Below are 26958 nucleotides of genomic sequence, written 5' to 3' on the forward strand. Positions count from 1 at the left end.
GCTGACCGTTAGGGGAAACAAAAACAGAATACGCAAAAGCGGAAAATTGCAAGGCAGTGTAGGGATTAAGTGAGATACTGTTATGATAATATACTCAATAAACCATTGTTGCTCTCAGATATTTTATTGTCTCCCTTCAGTTTCAGTAGAATTGTCACAGCTGCTTCCTAAAATAATCCAATTATTCAAGCATTAGCTTCAAACTGAGGAGGCGTACTCATGGCTGATTATTATAGCCGAGCTTTCTTGAGAACTCAGAACCTGATTGTCTTGTTTTTTTTCCTACTAGTTGAAGCGTGGTTACATTAACAGACATGCACAGGGATATCAGCCGGTGTACTTGTGGTGTTACAGCGTAGTATTACAAGAGCAAGCAAATCTAGATTAATATATAGGTCAGAAGTGGACATTTGCCTGATCTCATTACCTAACTGCTGTTACTAAAGTCTCTAGTAATGCCGGCATTTACCTATCTCATGCAGTTGCCGTTCCGATGGAATTGGCATTCTTTATCAGCAACGGAAGCACCAGAAGATCAGGTAATACTTGTAATCTGTATTTAAGAAATGTGCAAGGAATTGCCTAGCATATGTTTGCTTTCAGAAAGTATTTGAAATGATACACTGAACAGATTAATGATGTTTTATATAAAAATGTCTAGATCTATATTTATTTTAATTGATTTCTCATTCTATTGTACCATGAATTACATGATCATACCTATGATTTTAAATGTAGTGTCGCTTATAATAATTCTGCTTTAGAGGCTATGTTGACCTGGGTGATTTTCAATTTTCCTAGGTATCAATGGTATTTGACCCTTTAAGAAAGTGGCCTACTCTGTACTTTAATGGCCCTAAAATGTTTGATTGATCACATTCTGAAAGCTGGAGGAGCAGGAGGAGTTGATCAATTTCACCGTGGCTGAGGCTTTTTTTTGTGGGACGAGTTGATATTTTCATTGGAGCAGGTGTAACATTTTGGTGTATTTTATTCTACTTTTTGGGAGTTCAGATGAACGGAAAACAGAAATTAAGTAACATTATAATTTTGGTTTAAGTTATTATGGATGAGGAGATACCAGTTAGTGTAATTTATTTTTTAAATAATAAAGCATTTGTAATAGGTTGCTTATATTTTTATATACTCTAAAATTACATTGCAAAAAAGAGCTATATAGAGGTGACAGAGGGACCCCCCTACCTCTGGAAGCCTCTAAAATCCAGTGGTCATGCTGAATGCATCATCTATGGGGATATTGTATTTATGGTTTCAACAAACTTATTGTCTACATGGTTTTGTGATAATGTGAAGGTTGAGTTAGGTTGGCGTGTCGTGACATTTAAGGCATGGGGGGGGCTGCAACAGAGAAAGAGGCATTTATCTTACTTTAGGTTGGGTCAAAATGTAGAGTAGAAACTGGTTGCTGGCCTGAGGGAGAAAAGTGTGGACTCGCACTTCATCCATCCATGTCTGGAGCAGTCTAGTTAGGAGGCTGCAAATTATTTTTTTAAAGGTGACTTATAACCTGGCTTTCTGATTCTAAGAAACAGATTTTGTCAAGGCCTGTGGGAGTTATCATCAAGAGGAAAGCCTTAAAGGGAATCTGTCAGCAGGTTTTTGCTATGTAATCTGAAGACAGCATGCTGCAGGGGTTAAAACACAGATTTCAGAGATGCCTCTTTTATTGTTATAGCACTATGAGCTTATCATTGCTGTGACTAGCTGGTCTGAGTCCTTGTCCCACACTCCCCTCTTGTGATTGGCACTGTCTATGGACTTTGTACATGGAGAACCTGGTGTGGGTGAGATTAGCTTTCTCAGCTCTGCTCCATGCTAAATCTAAAAGCTCTGATTGTGTCAGAACTGGCTGCACCCAGAAATCTATGTGATACATCGTTGGATTCCGCTTCTCTTAACCTACATTGCGCTCTTTTCAGATGAGGTAGCAAAAACCTGCTGACAAATTCCCTTTAAGCAGTGTTATGTTTGAGGTGACATCCAGCAGGAAATAGACATTACACTTGGGTAGCTTGAGAAATTCAACTGTCTTAAGTGGCCAGATGGCTGAGGATTTTGTGCTTTGTTGCAGTGTAATATACTTGTTTTGTTGTGCATTTAGATAGTAAAAGTTGAGTTGGAGCCATTTTTTTACCTGATTCACAATGATGCTTGCGCCAAACATCTCACGCTGAAGATGGTGATCTTATGAGCCAGCCCCTTCGCCCCTATGCTTTGAAATATCATAATTCAATAGGTTTATACGTAACCATGAGCCCTCACTGAAGGTACGACTCATTGATCTTATCACCTTTGCTAAGTAGCCAAGATAGTTCCTGAAGGAACCGCCACATGTGATCATTCGCATCCTATTCCTCAGTTAATTTGCATGAATAATCTAAAAAATATACTATTCTACTGGTATGGAATGCCAGTATCCTTGCATCATCAGATCCACTATAGATTTTCAGTACGTACTGTGCCATAAGTGAAAAACATAGTATGTGGCTGGTTTGTCCAGTTTGTAAAACAGGTCTTTATTGCATGTTGTGACCTGGTTTGACCAGTTTACATCTCAATAGTATCTCTTTGACTATCTATTTAAACCCCAGATGATGATTATCACAAATGGCTTCTCTATTTTCAGAAGAAAGAAACCTTCACTGAGAGAGTTAATGTTCAGGATTCACATGATGTTAGTGTATAACTAGATATGGATTGTTGATCCAGGGATTTATTCTAATTGCTAGAAATGGGTTCAAGAAGCAAATTTTCCACTAAGTTGAAAAACCTTGGATTTTGCCTCCTTTAGATCAACATTACTGAATAATAAGCTAAACCGAATGGGCATACAATATGTTTATTTTTCAGAATTGAAAACTATTGCTATCCATTAACATTTGACTACTTTAAACAGAATCGGTACTTTTAACAAACTTTGTATAAATCAATATTAACCCCTTTACCCCCAAGGGTGGTTTGTACGTTAATGACTAGGCCAATTTTTACAATTCTGACCACTTTCACTTTATGAGGTAATAAATCTGGAACGCTTCAATGCATCCTAGTGATTCTGAGAATGTTTTTTCGTGACATATAGTACTTCATGATAGTGGTAAAATTTCTTTGATATGACTTGCATTTATTTGAAAAAAGCGGAAATTTGGAGAAAATTTTGAAAATTTAGCAATTTTCAACCTTTCAATTTTCATGCCCTTAAATCACAGAGATATGTCACACAAAAACACTTAATATGTATCATTTCCCACATGTCTGCTTTACATCAGCACAAATTTTGAACAAAATTTTTTGTTTTGTTAGGAAGTTACACTACCGTTCCAAGTTTTGGGGTCACCCAGACAATTTTGTGTTTTCCATGAAAACTCATGTTTTTATTAATGTATTCAAATGAGTTGCCAAATGAATTTAAAATCTAGTCCAGACATTGACAAGGTTAAAAAAAAAAGATTTTTATTTGAAATAATAATTTTCTCCTTCAAACTTTGCTTTCGTCAAAGAATGCTCCCTTTGCAGCAATTACAGCATTGCTGTTGTGAATTCTGTGGTCAAGCTCCCTCCTGTGGTCATGAGTGGTACTTCGGCTGGTTCTGTCTATGAGCTTCCTCTGGTGGATGTGAGTGGGGCTGCGGCTTCTGAGTTTCCTTCCTCAGGTGACGGGGTTAAGTGTTGTGAATTCTGTGGCAGAGCTACCTCCTGTGGTCACAAGTGGTACTTCGGCTGATTCTCTCTGTGAGCTTCCGTTGGTGGAGGAAAGTGGTACTGCGGCTTCTGAGTTTCCTTCCTCAGGTGATGTGGTGAAGTCGTTAGGTGCTGCTCTATTTAACTCCACCTAGTGCCTTGATCCTGGCCTCCAGTCAATGTTCTAGTATTGGACCTGTTTCCTCCTGGATCGTTCCTGTGGCCTGCTGCTTTGCATAGCTAAGTTCCGCTTTGCTATTTTGTTTGTTGTTTTTTTCTGTCCAGCTTGTCTATTTGTTTTTTTCTGCTTGCTGGAAGCTCTGGGACGCAGAGGGTGTACCTCCGTGCCGTTAGTTCGGTACGGAGGGTCTTTTTGCCCCCTTTGCGTGGTTTTTGTAGGGTTTTGTGTTGACCGCAAAGTTACCTTTCCTATCCTCGCTCTGTTCAGAAAGTCGGGCCTCACTTTGCTAAATCTATTTCATCTCTACGTTTGTCTTTTCATCTTAACTCACAGTCATTACATGTGGGGGCTGCCTTTTCCTTTGGGGTATTTCTCTGAGGCAAGGTAGGCTTATTTTCTATCTTCAGGCTAGCTAGTTTCTCAGGCTGTGCCGAGTTGCATAGGGAGCGTTAGGCGCAATCCACGGCTGCCTCTAGTGTGGTTGGAGAGGATTAGGGATTGCGGTCAGCAGAGTTCCCACGTCTCAGAGCTCGTTCTATGTTTTTTTGGGTTATTGTCAGGTCACTGTATGTGCTCTGACCTCTATGTCCATTGTGGTACTGAATTACCTTATCATAACAGTTAAGTCGTTAGGTGCTGCTCTATTTAACTCCACCTAGTTCTTTGTTCCTGGCCTCCAGTCAATGTTCCAGTATTGGTCTTGCTTTCTCCTGGATCGTTCTTGTGGCCTGTCTGCCCTGCATAAGCTAAGTTCTGCTTGTGTTATTTTTGTTTGCTATTTTTTCTGTCCAGCTTGCTATATTGGTTTGTCTTGCTGGCTGGAAGCTCTGGGACGCAGAGGAAGCACCTCCGTACCGTTAGTCGGTGCGGAGGGTCTTTTTGCGCCCTCTGCGTGGTTGTTTGTAGGTTTTTGTGCTGACCGCAAAGCTATCTTTCCTGTCCTCGGTCTATTTAGTAAGTCGGGCCTCACTTTGCTAAAATCTATTTCATCTCTGTGTTTGTGTTTTCATCTTTGCTCACAGTCATTATATGTGGGGGGCTGCCTTTTCCTTTGGGGAATTTCTCTGAGGCAAGGTAGGCTTATTTTTCTATCTTCAGGGCTAGCTAGTTTCTCAGGCTGTGCCGAGTTGCATAGGGAGCGTTAGGAGCAATCCACGGCTACCTCTAGTGTGGTGTGATAGGATTAGGGATTGCGGTCAGCAGAGTTCCCACGTCTCAGAGCTCGTCCTATGTGATTAGCAACTATCAGGTCATTTTCTGTGCTCGTAACCACCAGGTCCATTGTGGTTCTGAATCACCTGTCCATAACAGTACTGGAGGCCCAAAGTACTAATGCTTCTCAATAGAGGGAAAAGAGAAGTTCTGAGACCATTTTTTTTTCTTTGCACTGTGTTTGTCTTTTTTTTCCCCTGTACATCAGGGTGGTTCAGAACACAGGTGTAGACATGGACATTCAAGGTCTGTCCTCTTTGATGGATAATCTCGCTATAAGTGTACAAAACATTCAAGATTTAGTGGTTCAGAATCCTATGTTAGAACCTAAAATTCCTATTCCTGAGTTGTTTTTTGGTGATAGATCTAAGTTTCTGAATTTCAAGAATAATTGTAAAATATTTCTGGCTTTGAAACCTTGCTCCTCTGGTGACCCAGTTCAACAAGTAAAGATCATTATTTCTTTATTACGTGGCGATCCTCAAGACTGGGCATTTTCCCTTGCGCCAGGAGATCCTGCATTATGTGATATTGATGCGTTGTTTCTGGCGCTCGGGTTGCTTTATGATGAACCTAATTCAGTGGATCAGGCAGAGAAAATCTTGCTGGCTCTGTGTCAGGGTCAGGATGAGGTAGAGTTATATTGTCAGAAATTTAGGAAGTGGTCTGTGCTCACTCAATGGAATGAATGTGCTCTGGCAGCAATTTTCAGAAAGGGTCTCTCTGAAGCCCTTAAGGATGTCATGGTGGGATTTCCTATGCCTGCTGGTCTGAATGAGTCTATGTCTTTGGCTATTCAGATCGATCGACGCTTGCGTGAGCGTAAAACTGTGCACCATTTGGCGGTATTACCTGAGCATAAACCTGAGCCTATGCAATGTAACAGGACTTTGACCAGAGCTGAACGGCAAGAACACAGACGACGGAATGGGCTGTGTTTTTACTGTGGTGATTCCTCTCATGCTATCTCTGATTGTCCTAAGTGCATTAAGCGTTTCGCTAGGTCTGCCACCATTGGTACGGTACAGTCGAAATTTCTTTTGTCCGTCACTTTGATCTGCTCTTTGTCATCCTTTTCTGTCATGGCATTTGTGGATTCAGGCGCTGCCCTGAATTTGATGGACTTGGAGTTTGCTAGGCGCTGTGGGTTTTTCTTGGAGCCCTTGCAGCATCCTATTCCATTGAGAGGAATTGATGCCACGCCTTTGGCCAAGAATAAGCCTCAGTATTGGACCCAACTGACCACGTGCATGGCTCCTGCGCATCAGGAGGATATTCGCTTTTTGGTGTTGCAGAATCTGCATGATGTGGTCGTGTTGGGGTTGCCATGGCTACAAGTCCATAACCCAGTATTGGATTGGAAATCAATGTCTGTGTCCAGCTGGAGTTGTCAGGGGGTACATGGTAATGTTCCATTTCTGTCTATTTCATCATCCACCCCTTCTGAGGTCCCAGGGTTCTTGTCAGATTACCGGGATGTATTTGATGAGCCCAAGTCCAGTGCCCTACCTCCGCATAGGGATTGCGATTGTGCTATCGATTTGATTCCTGGTAGTAAGTTTCCTAAAGGTCGACTGTTTAATTTGTCTGTACCTGAGCACGCCGCTATGCGGAGTTACGTAAAGGAATCCTTGGAGAAGGGTCATATTCGCCCCTCGTCGTCGCCATTGGGGACAGGGTTCTTTTTTGTGGCAAAGAAGGATGGTTTGTTGAGACCTTGTATTGATTACCGCCTTCTAAATAAAATCACGGTCAAATTTCAGTACCCCTTGCCGCTGCTATCTGATTTGTTTGCTCGGATTAAGGGGGCTAGTTGGTTCACCAAGATAGATCTTCGTGGTGCGTATAATCTTGTGCGTATTAAACAGGGCGATGAATGGAAAACAGCATTTAATACGCCCGAGGGCCATTTTGAGTACCTGGTTATGCCATTCGGGCTTTCTAATGCTCCATCAGTGTTTCAGTCCTTTATGCATGACATCTTCCGAGAGTACCTGGATAAATTCCTGATTGTATACTTGGATGATATTTTGGTCTTCTCGGATGATTGGGAGTCTCATGTGAAGCAGGTCAGAATGGTGTTTCAGGTCCTGCGTGCGAATTCTTTGTTTGTGAAGGGGTCAAAGTGTCTCTTTGGTGTTCAGAAGGTTTCATTTTTGGGTTTCATTTTTTCCCCTTCTACTATCGAGATGGACCCTGTTAAAGTTCAGGCCATTTATGATTGGACTCAGCCGACATCTCTGAAGAGTCTGCAAAAGTTCCTGGGCTTTGCTAATTTTTATCGTCGCTTCATCAATAATTTTTCTAGTATTGCTAAACCGTTGACTGATTTAACCAAGAAGGGTGCTGATGTGGTCAATTGGTCTTCTGCTGCTGTGGAAGCTTTTCAAGAGTTGAAGCGTCGTTTTTCTTCTGCCCCTGTGTTGTGCCAACCAGATGTTTCGCTCCCGTTCCAGGTCGAGGTTGATGATTCTGAGATTGGAGCAGGGGCTGTTTTGTCGCAAAGAAGTTCTGATGGCTCGGTGATGAAACCATGCGCCTTCTTTTCCAGGAAGTTTTCGCCTGCTGAGCGTAATTATGATGTTGGCAATCGAGAGTTGCTGGCCATGAAGTGGGCATTCGAGGAGTGGCGTCATTGGCTTGAAGGAGCTAAGCATCGTGTGGTGGTCTTGACTGATCACAAGAACTTGACTTATCTCGAGTCTGCCAAACGGTTGAATCCTAGACAGGCTCGTTGGTCGCTGTTTTTCTCCCGTTTTGACTTTGTGGTTTCGTACCTTCCGGGCTCTAAAAATTTGAAGGCGGATGCCCTGTCTAGGAGTTTTGTGCCCGACTCTCCGGGTTTGCCTGAGCCGGTGGGTATTCTCAAAGAGGGGGTAATTTTGTCTGCCATCTCCCCTGATTTGCGGCGGGTGCTGCAAAAATTTCAGGCTAATAGACCTGACCGTTGCCCAGCGGAGAAACTGTTTGTTCCTGATAAATGGACGAGTAGAGTTATCTCCGAGGTTCATTGTTCGGTGTTGGCTGGTCATCCTGGAATCTTTGGTACCAGAGATTTGGTGGCTAGATCCTTTTGGTGGCCGTCTCTGTCATGGAATGTGTGTTCGTTTGTGCAGTCCTGTGGGATTTGTGCTCGGGCTAAGCTCTGCTGTTCTCGTGCCAGTGGGTTGCTTTTGCCCTTGCCAGTCCCGAAGAGGCCCTGGACACATATCTCTATGGATTTTATTTCGGATCTCCCCGTCTCTCAAAAAATGTCGGTCATTTGGGTGGTTTGTGATCGCTTCTCTAAGATGGTCCATTTGGTACCCTTGTCTAAATTGCCTTCCTCCTCTGATTTGGTGCCATTGTTCTTCCAGCATGTGGTTCGTTTACATGGCATTCCGGAGAACATCGTTTCTGACAGAGGTTCCCAGTTTGTTTCGAGGTTTTGGCGAGCTTTTTGTGCTAGGATGGGCATTGATTTGTCTTTTTCCTCGGCTTTCCATCCTCAGACAAATGGCCAGACTGAACGAACCAATCAGACCTTGGAAACATATCTGAGATGTTTTGTTTCTGCTGATCAGGATGATTGGGTGTCCTTTTTGCCTTTGGCTGAGTTCGCCCTTAATAATCGGGCCAGCTCGGCTACTTTGGTTTCGCCGTTTTTCTGCAATTCTGGTTTCCATCCTCGTTTCTCGTCAGGGCAGGTTGAGTCTTCTGACTGTCCTGGTGTGGATACTGTGGTGGATAGGTTGCAGCAGATTTGGACTTCTGTAGTGGAGAATTTGACATTGTCTTAGGAGAAGGCTCAACGTTTCGCTAACCGCAGGCGCTGTGTGGGTCCCCGACTTCGTGTTGGGGATTTGGTTTGGTTGTCATCTCGTTATATTCCTATGAAAGTTTCCTCTCCTAAGTTTAAGCCTCGTTTCATTGGTCCGTATAGGATTTCTGAGGTTCTTAATCCTGTGTCTTTTCGTTTGACCCTTCCAGCTTCTTTTTCCATCCATAACGTATTCCATAGGTCATTGTTGCGGAGATACGTGGCACCTGTGGTTCCATCTATTGATCCTCCTGCCCCGGTTTTGGTTGAGGGGGAGTTGGAGTATATAGTGGAGAAGATTTTGGATTCTCGTATTTCGAGACGGAAACTCCAGTACCTGGTTAAGTGGAAGTGTTATAGTCAGGAAGATAATTCCTGGGTCTTTGCCTCTGATGTTCATGCTGCCGATCTGGTTCGTGCCTTTCATTTGGCTCATCCTGGTCGGCCTGGGGGCTCTGGTGTTGTGAATTCTGTGGTCAAGCTCCCTCCTGTGGTCATGAGTGGTACTTCGGCTGGTTCTGTCTATGAGCTTCCTCTGGTGGATGTGAGTGGGGCTGCGGCTTCTGAGTTTCCTTCCTCAGGTGACGGGGTTAAGTCGTTAGGTGCTGCTCTATTTAACTCCACCTAGTTCTTTGTTCCTGGCCTCCAGTCAATGTTCCAGTATTGGTCTTGCTTTCTCCTGGATCGTTCTTGTGGCCTGTCTGCCCTGCATAAGCTAAGTTCTGCTTGTGTTATTTTTGTTTGCTATTTTTTCTGTCCAGCTTGCTATATTGGTTTGTCTTGCTGGCTGGAAGCTCTGGGACGCAGAGGAAGCACCTCCGTACCGTTAGTCGGTGCGGAGGGTCTTTTTGCGCCCTCTGCGTGGTTGTTTGTAGGTTTTAGTGCTGACCGCAAAGCTGTCTTTCCTGTCCTCGGTCTATTTAGTAAGTCGGGCCTCACTTTGCTAAAATCTATTTAATCTCTGTGTTTGTGTTTTCATCTTTGCTCACAGTCATTATACGTGGGGGGCTGCCTTTTCCTTTGGGGAATTTCTTTGAGGCAAGGTAGGCTTATTTTTCTATCTTCAGGGCTAGCTAGTTTCTCAGGCTGTGCCGAGTTGCATAGGGAGCGTTAGGAGCAATCCACGGCTACCTCTAGTGTGGTGTGATAGGATTAGGGATTGCGGTCAGCAGAGTTCCCACGTCTCAGAGCTCGTCCTATGTGATTAGCAACTATCAGGTCATTTTCTGTGCTCGTAACCACCAGGTCCATTGTGGTTCTGAATCACCTGACCATAACAATTGCAGACCGTTGGCATTCTAGCAGTTAATTTGCTGAGGTAAGATGGAGAAATTTCACCCAATGCTTCCAGAAGCCCCTCCCACAAGTTGGTTTGGCTTGATGGATACTTTTTGCACCATAAGATCAAGCTGCTCCCACAGCAGCTCAATGGGGTTGAGATCTGGTGACTGCGCTGGCCACTCCATTACAGATAGAATACTAGCTGCCTGCTTCTTCCCTATGCTTTGGGTCAGTGTCCTGTTGTAGGATGAAATTGGCTCCAATCAAGAGCTGTCCACAGGGTATGGCATGGCATGGCATTCCAAAATGGAGTGATAGCCTTCCTTATTCAAAATTCCTTTTTCCTTGTAAAATGTCCCACTTTACCAGCACCAAAGTAACCCCAGACCATCACATTACCTCCACTATGCAGATGGCATCAGACACTCTTCCAGCATCTTTTCAGTTGTTCTGCTGTGTGATCCAAACACCTCAAACTTGGATTCGTCTGTCCATAACACTTTTGTCCAATCTTCCTCTGTTCAATGTCTGTGTTCTTTTGCCCATATTAACCCCTTCACGACCCAGCCTATTTTGACCTTAATGACCTGGCCATTTTTTGCAATTCTGACCAGTGTCCCTTTATGAGGTAATAACTTGGGAACGCTTCAACAAATCCTAACGGTTCCGAGATTGTTTTTTCATGACATATTGGGCTTCATGTTAGTGGTAAATTTAGGTCAATAATTTTTGCGTTTATTTGTGAAAAAAATGGAAATTTGGCTAAAATTTTGAAAATGTTGCAATTTTCAAATTTTGAATTTTTATTCTGTTAAAACAGAGAGTTATGTGACACAAAATAGTTAAAAAATAACATTTTCCACATGTCTACTTTACATCAGCACAATTTTGGAAACAAATTTTTTTTTTTGCTAGGAAGTTATAAGGGTTAAAATTTGACCAGCGATTTCTCATTTTTACAACGAAATTTACAAAACCATTTTTTTTAGGGACCACCTCACATTTGAAGTCAGTTTGAGGGGTCTGTATGGCTAAAAATACCCAAAAGTGACACCATTCTAAAAACTGCACCCCTCAAGGTACTCAAAACCACATTCAAGAAGTTTATTAACACTTCAGGTACTTCAAAGCAGCAGAAGCAACATGGAAGGAAAAAATTAACATTTAACTTTTTAGTCACAAAAATGATGTTTTAGCAACAATTTTTTTATTTTCCCAAGGGTAAAAAGAGAAACTGGATGCCAAACGTTATTGTACAATTTGTTCTGAGTACGCTGATACCTCATATGTGGGGGGGAACCACTGTTTGGGCGCACGACAGGGCTCTGAAGGGAAGGAGCGACATTTGACTTTTTCAATGAAAAATTGGCTCCAATCTTTAGCGGACACCATGTCGCGTTTGGAGAGCCCCTGTGTGCCTAAACATTAGAGCTTCCCCACAAGTGACCCCATTTTGGAAACTAGACCCCCCAAGGAGCTTATCTAGATGCATAGTGAGCACTTTGAACCCCCAGGTGCTTCACAAATTGATCTGTAAAAATGAAAAAGTACTTTTTTTTTCACAAAAAATTTATTTTAGCCTCAATTTTTTCATTTTCACATGGGCAACAGGATAAATTGGATCCTAAAATGTGTTGGACCATTTCTCCTGAGTACACAGATACCTCATATGTGGTCACAAACCACTGTTTGTGCACACTGCAAGGCTCGGAAGGGAAGGAGCGCCATTTGACTTTTGAATGAAAAATTAGCTCCAATCATTAGCGGACACCATGTCGCGTTTGGAGAGCCCCTGTGTGCCTAAACATTGGAGCTCCCCCACATGTGACCCCATTTTGGAAACTAGACCTCCCTTGGAACTAATCTAGATGTGCGGTGACCACTTTAAACCCCCAAGTGCTTCATAGAAGTTTATAACGCAGAGCCGTGAAAATAAAAAATAATTTTTCTTTCCTCAAAAATTATTTTTTAGCCTGCAATTTTTTATTTTCACAAGAGTAACAGGAGAAATTGGACCCCAATATTTGTTGCCCAGTTTGTCGTGAGTACGCTGATACCCCATATGTGGGGGTAAACCACTGTTTAGGCGCACGTCAGGGCTTGGAAGGGAAGTAGTGACATTTGAAATGCAGACTTTGATGGAATGGTCTGCGGGTGTCGCGTTGCATTTGCAGAGCCCCTGATGTGCCTAAACAGTAGAAACCCCTCCACAAGTGACCCCATTTTGGAAACTAGACCCCCCCAAGGAACTTATCTAGATGTGTGGTGAGCACTTTCAACCCCCAAGTGCTTCACAGAAGTTTACAACGCAGAGCCGTGAAAATAAAAAATAATTTTTCTCTCCTCAAAAATTATGTTTTAGCAAGCATTTTTTTATTTTTGCAAGGGTAACAGGAGAAATTGTACCCCAATAGTTGTTGCCCAGTTTGTCCTGAGTACGCTGGTACCCCATATGTGGGGGTAAACTACTGTTTGGGCGCACGTCGGGGCTCGGAAGGGAGGGAGCACCATTTGACTTTTTGAACGCAAGATTGGCTGGAATCAATGGTGGCGCCATGTCGCGTTTGGAGATCCCCTGATGTGACTTAACAGTGGAAATCCCTCAATTCTAACTTCAACACTAACCCCAACACACCCCTAACCCTAATCCCAACTGTAGCCATAACCCTAATCACAACCCTAACCCCAACACACCTTTAACCACAACCCTAACCCCAACACACCCATAACCCTTATCCCAACCCTAACCCTAATCCTAACCCTAATCCCAACCCTAACCCTAATCCCAACCCTAACCACAACTTTAACCCCAACACACCCCTAACCCTATCCGTAACCCTAACCACAAGCCTAAACTTAACCCTATTTCCAACCCTAGCCCTAATTCCAACCCTAACTCTAATTCCAACCCTAACCCTAAGGCTATGTGCCCACGTTGCGGATTCGTGTGAGATTTTTACGCACAATTTTTAAAAAATCCGCAGGTAAAAGGCACTGCATTTTATCTGCGGATTTACAGCGGATTTCCAGTGTTTTTTTGCGCGGATTTCACTTGCGGATTCCTATTGAGGAACAGGTGTAAAACGCTGCGGAATCCGCACAAAATTGACATGCTGCGGAAAATACAACGCAGCGTTTCCGCACGATATTTTCCGCACCATGGGCACAGCGGATTTGGTTTTCCATAGGTTTACATGGTACTGTAAACCTGATGGAAAACTGCTACGAATTTGCAGCGGCCAATCCGCTGCGGATCCGCGGCCAATCCGCTGTGGATCCGCAGTCAAATCTGCACTGTGTGCACATACCCTAACCCTAACCCTAGCCCTAACCCTAACCCTAGTGGAAAAAGAAAAAAAAATATTTTCTTTATTTTATTATTGTCCCTACCTATGGGGGTGATAAAGGGTGGGGGTCATTTACTATTTTTTCTTATTTTGATCACTGTGATAGGTTATATCGCAGTGATTAAAATATACCTGGAACGGCCGGCAGATTCGGCGGGCGCACTGCGCATGCGCCCGCCATTTTGGAAGATGGCGGCACCCATGGAGAAGACGGACGGACATCGGGAGGCCCGGTAAGTATGAGGGGGGTAGATTTGAGCATGGGGGTGGATCGGAGGACGGGGGGTGGCATCGGAGCACGTGGGGAGCTGACAGGAGGACGGGGGAGCAGTGTTATGATCTGGTGGCCTAGGAGCAGCATGAGACGTACTCTGGAGAAGGTGGTACCTGTACTGACCGCAAACCCTGAACCTAGCAGCGCAACTAGAAGTAGCCGTGGGGGGTACCTAACACTCCCTAGACCCCTTCACACAGCCTAAGAACTAACTTCCCCTAAAGACAGAAACAGGAAACCTATCTTGCCTCAGAGAAAATCCCCAAAGGATAGACAGCCCCCCACAAATATTGACTGTGAGAGGAGAGGGAAATAACATACGCAGACATGAAATCAGGATTTAGCATAGGAGGCCATACTAGCTAAAAAGAAAGAATAGAACAGAGTACTATGCGGTCAGTATTAAAACACTAGAAAATATCCACCACAGAAAATACAAATCACCACATCTGACTAAAGACATGGAGGGTATATCTGCATCTCCAGAGACACAGCTTGGCTGCAAAAAATCCTTCACAGACAAAGCTGGACAAGACAAAACATGAAAATGCACAGAACTATAAGGTCCACAGCTGATAAATGCTGCGATCCACAGACAGCAGCACTACCACTCATAACCACCGGAGGGAGCCCAAGAGCAGAATTCACAACAGAGCAGACAGGATGACGGAGGGGAGCGGAGCATCGGACGGAGGACCGGGTAGGAGATCGGTGGCGGTGGGAGGGTACATCAGTGGTTCCAGCCATGGCCGATGATATTGCAGCATCGGCCATGGCTGGATTGTAATTTTTCACCAGTTTTTTAGGTGAAATATTACAACTCGCTCTGATTGGCAGTTTCACTTTCAACAGCCAATCAGAGCGATCGTAGCCACGGCGGGGGGGGTGAAGCCACCCCCCCTGGGCTAAAGTACCACTCCCCCTGTCCCTGCAGATCGGGTGAAATTGGAGTCAACCCTTTCACCGGATCTGCAGGGACGCGATCTTTCCATGACGCCACATAGGCGTCACAGGTCGGATTGGCACCGACTTTCATGACGCCTACATGGCGTCAAAGGTCGGGAAGGGGTTAATCTTTTCCTTTTATTAGCCAGTCTCAGATATGGCTTTTTCTTTGCCACTCTGCCCTGAAGGCCAACATCCCGAAGTTGCCTCTTCACTTTAGATGTTGACACTGGCGTTTTGCGTGTACTATTTAATGAAGCTGCCAGTTGAGGACCTGTGAGGCGTCGATTTCTCAAACTACAGACTCTAATGTACTTGTCTTGTTGCTCAGTTGTGCAGCGGGGCTCCCATTTCTCTTTCTATTCTGGTTAGAGCCTGTTTGTGATCTCCTCTGAAGGGAGTAGTACACACCATTGTAGGAAATCTTCAGTTTTGTGGCAATTTCTCGCATGTAATAGCCTTCATTTCTAAGAACAAGAATAGACTGTCGAGTTTCACATGAAAGTTCTTTTTTTCTGGCCATTTTGAGAGTTCAATGGAACCAACAAATGTAATGCTCCAGATTCTCAACAAGCTCAATTGAAGGTCAGGTTTATAAGTTCTCTAATCAGCCAAACTGTTTTCAGCTGTGCTAACATACATGCTCAAGGGTTTTCAAGGGTATTCTAAGCATCCATTAGCCTTCTTATATAGTTATCAAACACAAAGTACCATAAGAACACTGGAGTGATGGTTGTTGGAAATGGGCCTCTATACACCTATGAAGACATTGCATTACAAACCAGACGTCTGCAGCTAGAATAGTCATTTATCACATTAACGATGTATAGAGTGTATTTCTGAATCATTTAATGTTAGCTTCATTGGAAAAAAAACTGTGCTTTTCTTTTAAAAATAAGGAAATTTCTAAGTGACCCTAAACTTTTGAACGGTAGTGTATATACTGCAGACACCCAATGCTACAGTTTTAGAAATGTTACATGAGCAGTGATGAATTTCTCACTGTGAGCATACCTGCAGTGTAATACACATCTGTGTTCAGAACTTACTGCTGCGAGTTCTTGTCAAAATTCATCAAAGAGTCGGCTGCACTCCTGACTGACGCAAACCTGGAAAAGTAGTTGCGAGTAGCAACGTCATCCATATCACCTAACATCATCACACCAAAGAGAAGCAGCTCTAGACATCACACTAGGGGTGAGTTAATTGTTTGACCAAATATAGCAGGATCAATTTCAAGTTGATAATTTTGTACTGCCCCCCCGAGTGATAGTAAAAATATTCAAATAGCCCCTGGCAGAAAAAGGGTTCTCCCAATGCTTTAAATCTTTGGGATAAGATCTACAAAATGTATCTAACGTAGAATTTCAAATGAGACTTTATTTTCAGGACCAAACATGTCCATGTAATAAGTTGTCACAGTGGTTGGTCAAAGGTACCCTGAAGGTTGTCATAGTGAAATTAAAAACCTCAAGACAAAGTGATCTAGAAGTACAAGTTAGGAAAACAATCAGCGTCAAGTCTGAACTATTACATTCGGATTGTGTGAAACTTTAATTGCTCTCCAGCAGTTCTTCTTAGCGGCGGTGCCTTCAGGTCTATAACTGTAACACAGGCATGAAACAAAAATGAATTTCTAAAGAAAGCCTGGTTGTTGTGGTCTATTAACTCTTTTACAGACAAGGACTATTACAGTGCCCTTCACAAAGCCCAGCATTTTTCTTATTTCCCACATACAGTAAAATATCTTCAATCCAGCATCAGCTAATCCTTCTAGAAGTCAAAGAGGGCAATTCATTAAACGCTTTACGCCACAAACATTATCCATTTTTTCCTCCCCTTCCTGCTTCAAGAGTCATAACTTTTTTACTTTCCCGTCCACATAGCTGTATGTTTTTTGTCACAAGAATTGTACTTTTAAATGACACCATTCATTTTTTTAAAACCTCATTTTTATTGAAATTTTCGAGAACTACAATAACATAACAGATTGTATAGAAAAAACAAGCAGACAAGGCAGATAATGCAGATTTAAGCGAGTTAGGCTGGCATGAAATAAAACATAGACATTAAAAAGAAAACTTTAAACTAATATCAACTATTTAAGTACCGTATATACTCGAGTATAAGCCGAGATTTTCAGCCCAAATTTTTGGGCTGAAAGTGCCCCTCTCGGCTTATACTCGAGTCAAGGTGGGTGGCAGGGTCGGCGGGTGAGGGGGTGAGGGCGCTGAGGTATACTTACCTAGTCCCAGCGATCCTCGCGCTGTCCCTGCCGTCCCACGGGCTTCTGTGCTGCAGTGTCTTCCCCTCTTCAGCAGTCACGTGGGACCGCTCATTAAAAAAAATGAATAGTCGGCTCCACCTCCCATAGGGGCGGAGCCGCCTATTCATTCCTCTAATCAGCGGTGCCGGTGACCGCTGATAGAGAAAGAAGCTGAGGGACAGCGCGAGGATCGCCAGGACTAGGTAAGTATAGCATATTCACCTGTCCGCGTTCCAGCCACCGGGCGTCGCTCCATCTTCCCGGCGTCTGCGCTCTGACTGTTCAGGTCAGAGGGCGCGATGACGCATATAGTGTGCGCGGCGCCCTCTGCCTGATCAGTCAGAGCAGAGACGCCGGGAAGATGGAGGCGCCGGAACGAGACGCTGGGAGCTGCAATCAAGGGAGGTGAGTATGTGTTTTTTTTTTTATTGCAGCAGCAGCAGCGGCGGCAGAGATTTATGTGGAGCCTCTATGGGGCACAATGAACGGTGCAGAGCACCGTATATGGGCACAGCTCTGGGGCACAATGAACGGTGCAGAGCACCGTATATGGGCACAGCTCTGGGGCACAATGAACGGTGCAGAGCACCGTATATGGGCACAGCTATGGGGCACAATGAACGGTGCAGAGCACCGTATATGGGCACAGCTCTGGGGCACAATGAACGGTGCAGAGCACCGTATATGGGCACAGCTATGGGGCACAATGAACGGTGCAGAGCACCGTATATGGGCACAGCTATGGGGCACAATGAACGGTGCAGAGCACCGTATATGGGCACAGCTATGGGGCACAATGAACGGTGCAGAGCACCGTATATGGGCACAGCTCTGGGGCACAATGAACGGTGCAGAGCACCGTATATGGGCACAGCTATGGGGCACAATGAACGGTGCAGAGCACCGTATATGGGCACAGCTATGGGGCACAATGAACGGTGCAGAGCACCGTATATGGGCACAGCTATGGGGCACAATGAACGGTGCAGAGCACCGTATATGGGCACAGCTCTGGGGCACAATGAACGGTGCAGAGCACCGTATATGGGCACAGCTCTGGGGCACAATGAACGGTGCAGAGCACCGTATATGGGCACAGCTATGGGGCACAATGAACGGTGCAGAGCACCGTATATGGGCACAGCTATGGGGCACAATGAACGGTGCAGAGCACCGTATATGGGCACAGCTATGGGGCACAATGAACGGTGCAGAGCACCGTATATGGGCACAGCTCTGGGGCACAATGAACGGTGCAGAGCACCGTATATGGGCACAGCTATGGGGCACAATGAACGGTGCAGAGCACCGTATATGGGCACAGCTATGGGGCACAATGAACGGTGCAGAGCACCGTATATGGGCACAGCTCTGGGGCACAATGAACGGTGCAGAGCACCGTATATGGGCACAGCTCTGGGGCACAATGAACGGTGCAGAGCACCGTATATGGGCACAGCTCTGGGGCACAATGAACGGTGCAGAGCACCGTATATGGGCACAGCTATGGGGCACAATGAACGGTGCAGAGCACTGTATATGGGGCACAATGAACGGTGCAGAGCACTATATGGCAGAGCTATGGGACAAAATGAACGGTGCAGAGCACAGTATGGGGCACAGATATGGGGCAAAATGAACGGTGCAGAGCACTATATGGCACAGCTATGGGGAAATAATGATCTATTTTTATTTTTGAAATTCACCGGTAAATGCTGCATTTCCACCCTAGGCTTATACTCGAGTCAATAAGTTTTCCCAGTTTTTTGTGGCAAAATTAGGGGGGTCGGCTTATACTCGGGTCGGCTTATACTCGAGTATATACGGTAAGTGAAATACTCTAACTTACTTATTAGACACCATCATGAAAAGACTGTTATATTGTAATTAAATTATACATCTGGACCTGGACATATCCTCCCCAACTTCAACTCAGCCGTAGTAACCCCAGGTTGTTTTCGAGATCCTCTAGTATGTACCAAGCGGTAGATGTGAAGGGTTCCACTATACTCCTCTTTTCCTCTAAAGAGCAACAATTCACAATACATTGTTTCCATTTCATAAGAAACTTTCCCGCTTTAGTTTCTTTATTAGGCATCTCTTTGCTCCACCTCCATAAAATGCCTCACATGTGCTATTAATTCTACAATGGGGGGAGTCTGGATCAAGCCAATATTTAAGAAGTAATTTTTTCGCCAATATAAGCAAAGTATGCATCAGTATAGGACCACCCATCTTCTTGCCAAGATTATCTGTACCATTCCAGAAGTGTAATAAGGCCAAATAAGGAGACAGGGTGTACCCCGAACCACACATAGTATTAACTAAGTTTGAAACTAATCCCCAAAATGAAGCTGATGTGGGGCAACACCAAAGGCCGTGCATGAGATCAGAATTAGTAAGGTGACATTTAGGACATGCTGTTAGTCTATTTGATAAGGGATCTTTTTTGGATAGATTGAAAGCCCCGGGCATAATTTTATATTGGGTTTCTCTCCACACTTCATTTATAATGTGTTTCCTGAACCCACACCACTCTGCCCTGATCTTACTATGAATCTCCACATCGTCCAACTGTTGTTTCCAATACTTGAAAAAAAATGTTCGGGTGAACCCCCAATAAATTAGACCTCATTACAGAATACAGGACCGATATTGAGGGAGTACCCATCGGAGACAACAGCATGACATCCAACTCATTTTGGGCAACTTCAAAGGTAACGTCAACACCATTCGTTTTAACATGTGATGCACTAGAAAGCGGAAAAAAAAATTCAAGTGCATTGACAGTGCAAAAATAGTGCAATTAAACAATTGTTTTTTTTTTGGGTTGTTTTTCTATATCAACCATGTTCAGTATACAGTAAGATCCACATGCCATTATGATTCTCCGGCCAGTACGATTACGCAGATACCAAACATGTATACCGTATATATTTTTTATTTAAGCAGTGAAAACAATTAGAAAATTTGAAAAAAACCCGTAACATATTACATTTTCGTAATGTGGGGCTGTGTTAGGGCTTATTTTTTGTGATCTGAGCTGACATTTTTGTCGCTACTATTACGATGTAGATACGAAGTTTTGATTGCCTTTTATTGCAATGTTGCGGCAACCAAAAAAATACAATTCTGGCATTTCAATTTCTTTTCCTTATTATGCCATTTACCAATTGGATTAATCTATTTAAGATTAATTTACCGTATTTTTCAGACTATAAGGCGCACTATTTCCCCCCAAAGAATTTGGGAGGAAAATTTGGGGTGCGTCCTATAGTCCAAACACAGGCTTACCGGGGGGTTGCTGCAGTGGTGTAGCAGTGTCCCTTCTTCAGAGAACCGTTGGCAGCAGAGATGTGGCGATGCTGAGGCTCGGTTTTGGCAGTGGGTGGTGCGGAGTGCATCGTTGGTTTCCCTGCGGCCATCTTCCTGAAGCCATGAGCCGCCGGAGGCGGCGCATGCAAGGATTGAGATCTGGGTTGACCTCTCACACACCACTTACCTGAGGCTGTGGGCTTGAGATCTCAGTGGCCCTCGGCTTCAGGAAAATGGCCGCCGGAAGCCGTGCATGCGCAGATTGAGATCTCAGCGGCCATTTTCCTGAAGACGAGGTCTGCCCAGATCTCAGTTTGTGCACGCATGGGCTCAGGAAGATGGCCACCAAGAAACCGGTGATGCACTCGGATCTGCTCGCCGTGGACACCAGGCTGTGGCGCCGCCACATTTCTACCACCGACATCCTGAGGAAGGGACCCTGCTCCATGCTCTGCTTCACCTCCAACACCATACCCGCAGCATCGCACCACTGAGATACCCTGGGACTGCAGCATCGCTCCACTTCTGCCACGGCCATCTTCCTGAGGAAAGGGCCATGCCTCCTGTAACCCCACTCTACCACTGTTGGCCCTCAGGTAAGATACCTTTTTGTGCTAAATTTGGGGTGAGTCTTATGGTCCAATGCATCTTATAGTCCGAAAAATACAGAATTTAATGTTTTCATGTATCGAACTTTTCTGAACATGGCAATACCAAATATGTGTATTTTTTTTTAATGGCTTTATTTTTAATGGGACAATATGGGGGTAATTAGATTATTACATTTTATTCATATTTACTTTTTACTGTCTTTCTTAGTCTCTTTAGGACCACTATAGCAATATTATGTGTAGGAAAAATCACGGTCTCTTATGAACACCAGCTGCAGGCTCGCTTTCACAGGAGTACCGTAGTAACAGGCATGGGGATTTTTAGCTCGCCACTGCCTGCATGGCATCCCACAGGTGCTTACATAAGATAACGTGTGTACATAAGATAACATGTCTCCCTGATTGAAAGTATTAAATGCTGCTATCAGAGATTGACAGAGGTGTTTAACAGGTTAACAGCCATCATGTCACGGGGTTACCACAACAGTGTGGAGCCAGAAGACTGCAGCTTCTGATTGCTCCTACTCCAGCGCTGAGAAGAAGCACTTCTCCTTCATTTTAAATGTGTTTTTCTTCTGGCAGAACAGGAATTAGTAGGCCATGTTAGAAATCCTTGTGTTCACAGATGAACTCAGTTAGCCACTCTTTTCCCCTTTAAAATCTGGGTTCTGTTATAAATCTTTGTCAGAGCAAGCATTTGCTGCATGGCTAATGGAGGGAGAGGAGTTCATATGAGAAGTAGAGTTGGAGGAGTTATCAGTGACTGTTGCTTGGTTTGTATGTGTGGTAATTCCGTCCTTCTCTATTTTGGTTTATTCCTCTACCTCCATGCCCCGGTGAATTCCTTCGTTGTATGTGAGTGAATATTTTGTATGCTTGGAGTTTTCTATTAACCCTTGTTTGTGTTGTCTTGTTTGTTGGGTTGGTGTACTACAGTGCACAGTAGCGCTCCTCTTCCCTGGGTGGGGGAAGAGAACAAGTGCAGGGCTAACTAAGGAGATAAAGCAAGGGTGGAGGCCCTGGCATCTTCACCTTTAGAAATATCCCGGGGAGTAGGGCGAGCTAGGGCACCCCCTAGTGTTAGGGACAGGGAAGGAGTCCCTGGTCCCGGGTCACCCGACAGCTGTGTCATGACACATCATCTGCCAGGAAAAACTTGGGCTCAGCTTGTGAGACTGCAACAAAGTCAGAGACCCGACATATGCAGTCATATATTGGGAAAGGGTTGTCCCACAAACAAAGTACTTTTCAATAAATAGATCTTGAAATAAAAATAAGTTCCACAATTTGATGTGTTAAAAAATGTTCTTGTGGGGGGGCGTGGCCTAGCGAGGAATGTGAGCGGACGTGCGGCTGATCTCTCTCCCCGCACCGCTCTGAAAACTGACCTTTGAAGGCGCCGCCGAACGCCGAAAACCGGCCAGAGAGGCCCCGCAAGTCCCCGGCGAGGGGGAGAAAGCACCGCTGTTAACGAGCGGTGAGGAGCGGAGATGCCGTGCCGCAAGCAGTCGGCCCCCGCAGCCGGCGCGAAAATCCAAGATGGCGCCGTGGCTGAGGAGGAGGCGGCCAGAGCCAGCGCTTTATACCGCCGGAGGCTGGAGGTAATAGCCTGGCTGGAGCGCTTTGCCCGTACGGAGGAGGGGGGAGCCCTGCTGTTGGGACCAGAAGGACTTGATGAGGTGGAAGCCCTGATGAGGCAGAAAGGTGGAGGGGAAGTTAGTGCCAGTGAAGTGGAGGTGCAACGTTCCCCAGGGAGGGCGCAGGGAGTGCACAGTGCAGAAAATGTGACACCTGCTGATAGCCCTGTGCGGACCAATGATTATAATGAAGTGCAGCAGCCAAGTATGGGGGAACCAACACTGCAGGACATTTTCTCTGTCGTTATACACTGCAAATCTGCTTTGGCCGCGCTGAACCTAAGGGTGGATGATCTCACAGTTGAAATGAAGTCCCTTAACTCTGCTATGCGCAAAGTGGAAAAAAGAGTGGAGGTGGTGGAGGAGCGTGTGGGCAGTGTGGAGGACCAGACAAACGAACTGTTAAAAAGAGAAAAGAAATATATTCAACGAATCGCAGAGTTAGAATTTAAGACAGATGATTTGGAAAATCGATCCCGGAGAAACAATTTAAGAATAATCGGGGTGCCGGAGAAGGTGGAGGGAAACAACCCCACTGAATATATTGAGTCATGGCTTAAAGGGAACCTGTCACCTGAATTTGGCGGGACTGGTTTTGGGTCATATGGGCGGAGTTTTCAGGTGTTTGATTCACCCTTTCCTTACCCGCTGGCTGCATGCTGGCTGCAATATTGGATTGAAGTTCATTCTCTGTCCTCCATAGTACACGCCTGCACAAGGTAATCTTGCCTTGTGCAGGCATGTACTACGGAGGACAGAGAATGAACTTCAATCCAATATTGCAGCCAGCATGCAGCCAGCGGGTAAGGAAAGGGTGAATCAAACACCTGAAAACTCCGCCCATATGACCCAAAACCAGTCCCGCCAAATTCAGGTGACAGAGTCCCTTTAAGAACTTGGTGGGAGGAGCAGACCTTACCAACCATTTCTCGGTGGAGAGGGCTCATCGGGTCCCCACTCGCCCTCTGCCGCCTGGCTCTACCCCTCGAGCTATATTGGCAAAAATTTTGGACTACCGGGATCGGGAAACTCTACTGAGGAAGGCTAGGCTGAGTGATGGCCTGAGCATAAACGGAAATCGGATCTCCATTTATCCGGACTACTCGGCATCGGTGCAGAAACTTAGAATGAAGTTTGGTGAAGTCAAGCGACGGCTCCGTGAACTGGACCTAAAATACTCAATGCTCTACCCAGCCAAGCTCAGGGTGGTGGCGATGGATCGTGTTCAATTTTTTCAAAATCCGGAGGAGGCGACGCAATGGCTGGACACCAACGCCAAGAAAATTGGCACTGATCGGAACCGTTGAGACTGATTCTGAAGATCTATAACTCTACTGATTCTGCCTCTCTTTGGGGGAGGGGTTCTGTTTGAATGTTACTGTTGAAGTTTGTCTAATTATACCTAACGGTTACAGTATTGTGTTCGGCGGCGCAATGAATAGTTCATATTGGCCGCGGTGGGAGGGGGAGAGATGGACGGTAAAGGACCTAGCTCTAGGGTATATCAAGTGCCCTCAATTCTCATATAGAGAAAGAAAGTTCGGAGTATCTGAGTTATTTTGAATTCCAGATGGGGAAGGTTGGTTTAGTCGTTGGGGCGGGGGGTGGGAAGAGGGGGGAGGAGGGCATTGGTGGAGACCTGGGAGAGGTGATTCTCATCTTATATCTTTCTTTAAGGAAATGGGAGGGAATGTTAATATTATAAGCTGGAATGTTAGGGGGCTAGCAGATGCCACTAAGCGGGCGGCAATATTCCAGTACCTATTGAAACAGAGGCCCTCGGTGATATGCCTGCAAGAAACTCATTTAGTTGAGGAAAAAGTTGATATGTTACAGAAAAAATGGGTGCGCAGGGCGTATCACTCGACGTTCTCTAATTATGCAAGGGGGGTGTCTGTTTTGGTCCATACAAGTACTCCATTTGAGGAAATTGAAGTAAAAATTGATAAGGATGGTCAGTATGTTTTTTTAGTGTGTAAAATTTTTAACCGTTTGATTTGCATTGTTTCACTATATATACCCCCGCCGTATTCTGGCAAGAAAATTCAAGAGATTTTGGAGCATATGAGAGGGTGGGTCGGGGTTCCCTTTTTGGTGGTGGGAGATGTGAACAACATTGCTGACGACCATTGGGATAAGAGTAATCACGCTCCGCTACGCGGGGACGGGAATGGCACCCCTTTCGGGAACTATCTTAGAGAAATAGGCTGGATTGACTTATGGCGGGTTCGCAATACTAACACATATTCTTATTCTTGCTACTCGACCACGTACGGTTCTATGTCTCGAATCGATGTCGCCTTGGGTAATGATGGGATGAACTAATTATTAAGTGGGGTGGAATATAATCCCAGGATTCTATCAGATCATAGTCCGGTGCGGGTCTCATTAAAGCTATCAGAACAGGTTGGGTCACGGAAGATGGGATGGAAGGTTCACCCCTCCTGGCTACAACTCCTGGACATGGAAATTGTGGGGGCAGAGATAGAAGAGTTCTTTAAGATTAATGAGGGTAGTGCGGAATGCCATGTAGTATGGGACACTATGAAGGCGTATTTGAGGGGTATTTTGTTTCGGGACATTTCACGACACAAGACTAGGACTAGAACACAGGATGAAGCTGTCCTGGAGGAACTGAAGGCAGCTGAGGCGGCATTGGGGGCCCATTGCACTAGGGAGTCTCAGAGTCGGATGAGGAAGGCTCAACAGGAGGTCAATCAATTGTATCTGAGAAAGGCGGAGAGATTGCGGGCTTTTCAAAGAGCATCTTTCTATTTGGAGGGGGAAAAGGTGGGGCATTTACTTTCGGTAGTGGCGTCCGCACAAAGGGACTCCTCGCACGCCTACTCCATTAAGAGGGAGGATGGAACATTGGCTACTCGGGGGGAGCAGATTCTGGAAGTGTTTAGGAAATTCTACGATAAACTATATACTTCTAGTGTGGAGAGGGGGGCTGAGGACATGATGGGTTACTTGGAGGGGATTGACCTGCCTAGGTTGAGCAGAGAAGAATGTGAGTTGTTGGAGGAGCCGATTGGGGAGGAAGAATTGGGGGCTGCTTTGGCGGGGGTCGCTGGGGGTAAGGCTCCGGGGGCGGACGGTATTCCAGCTGAGGTGTACAAGGTACTGAAAGAAACATTGTTGGCCAAATTGTCGGAGGTGTATAATAGTTCACTGGAAAGAGGGGAGCTACCTTTATCAATGAGAGAGGCTATTGTGGTCGTTATACCTAAGGCCGATAAGGACCCACAACTACCAGAATCCTATAGACCAATCTCACTTTTGACGGCCGACATCAAGATTCTGGCAAAAGCTCTGGCAAATAGGTTATCCAGGGTGATTGATAGACTGGTTCACCCGGATCAGTCAGGGTTTATGCCCAACAAATCAACGGCACTCAATCTGAGAAGGTTATTTTTAAATTTGCAAATCCCTTCTGACAATGTCGGAAGACAGGTTGTGGTATCCTTAGACGCCCATAAGGCTTTTGATTGTGTGGAGTGGAGCTATTTGTGGTCAGTACTGGAACGAATGGGGTTTGGACCTAAATTTCATGGGTGTGGCTGTTGTACTCTTCTCCGGTAGCCAAAATTAGAGTGAATGATGCTCTCTCTGAGACCTTTTCGTTGTCTAGAGGTACTAGACAGGGCTGCCCTTTGTCCCCACTGCTCTTTGCGTTGGCGGTGGAACCCCTTGCTGCGAAGATCAGAGGTTCCCGGGAGGTGAGGGGTTTTATGTACGGGAAGGCAGAGGAAAAAGTAGCATTGTACGCTGATGATATTCTGCTATTCTTGGAGGATTCTGAGGAGACCCTGGTTAAGACGGAAGCCATCATTGAGGAATTTGGGAGTTACTCGGGCCTAAGGATCAATTGGGACAAATCGAATATGATGTTGATAGATGGGGATAGCGGGGACGGTGGTGGGGGGGTTTCTTCTACAAGGTTGAAGCTAGTTGATAAATTTAAATACCTGGGGATTCAGATCGCTCTCCCTTTGACTAGTTTTGAGGAACTGAATTTGGCACCTCTTCTGCGTAGGATACGTATTAAGGTCCAGGCGTGGAGGAAGTTACATTTATCAGTAATCGGCAGGATAAACCTGATAAAGATGATTGTGATGCCGCAGCTACTTTATGTGCTGCACAACTCCCCTATATGGATATCGCAGAATAGGTTTCGGAGGATTAAATCTTTGTTTGGGGAGCTGATTTGGGGTGGAAAGAGCCCCAGATTTAAACAGGAAACTCTACAGAGACCAAAGACGGAGGGAGGGGTGGCATTGCCTAATCCGTGGTTGTACTTTTTGGCTTCACAGTGCCAGCATTTCAAGGGATGGGGAGATGTGTTAGGTGGGACGCGGGCACCTTGCAGCCTGAGATCACTGATTGGG

The 26958-nt window shown here is 45.1% G+C and overlaps 1 protein-coding gene across 1 annotated transcript in view; it reads left to right on the forward strand.

The window, feature by feature from the left end:
• Positions 1–284: 284 nt before the first annotated feature.
• ATP2C1 (ATPase secretory pathway Ca2+ transporting 1) overlaps positions 285–26958 on the forward strand; it is a 227215-nt gene continuing 200541 nt past the window's right edge. Inside the window, exon 1 of the mRNA XM_069730072.1 lies at positions 285–539. Within this exon, the coding sequence (XP_069586173.1) occupies positions 456–539 (84 nt within the window). The 5' untranslated portion in view covers positions 285–455. The remainder of the gene's footprint in view (positions 540–26958) is intronic.

Source organism: Ranitomeya imitator, chromosome 6, assembly GCF_032444005.1.
Source record: "Ranitomeya imitator isolate aRanImi1 chromosome 6, aRanImi1.pri, whole genome shotgun sequence".
Classification (NCBI taxonomy): Eukaryota; Metazoa; Chordata; class Amphibia; order Anura; family Dendrobatidae; genus Ranitomeya; species Ranitomeya imitator.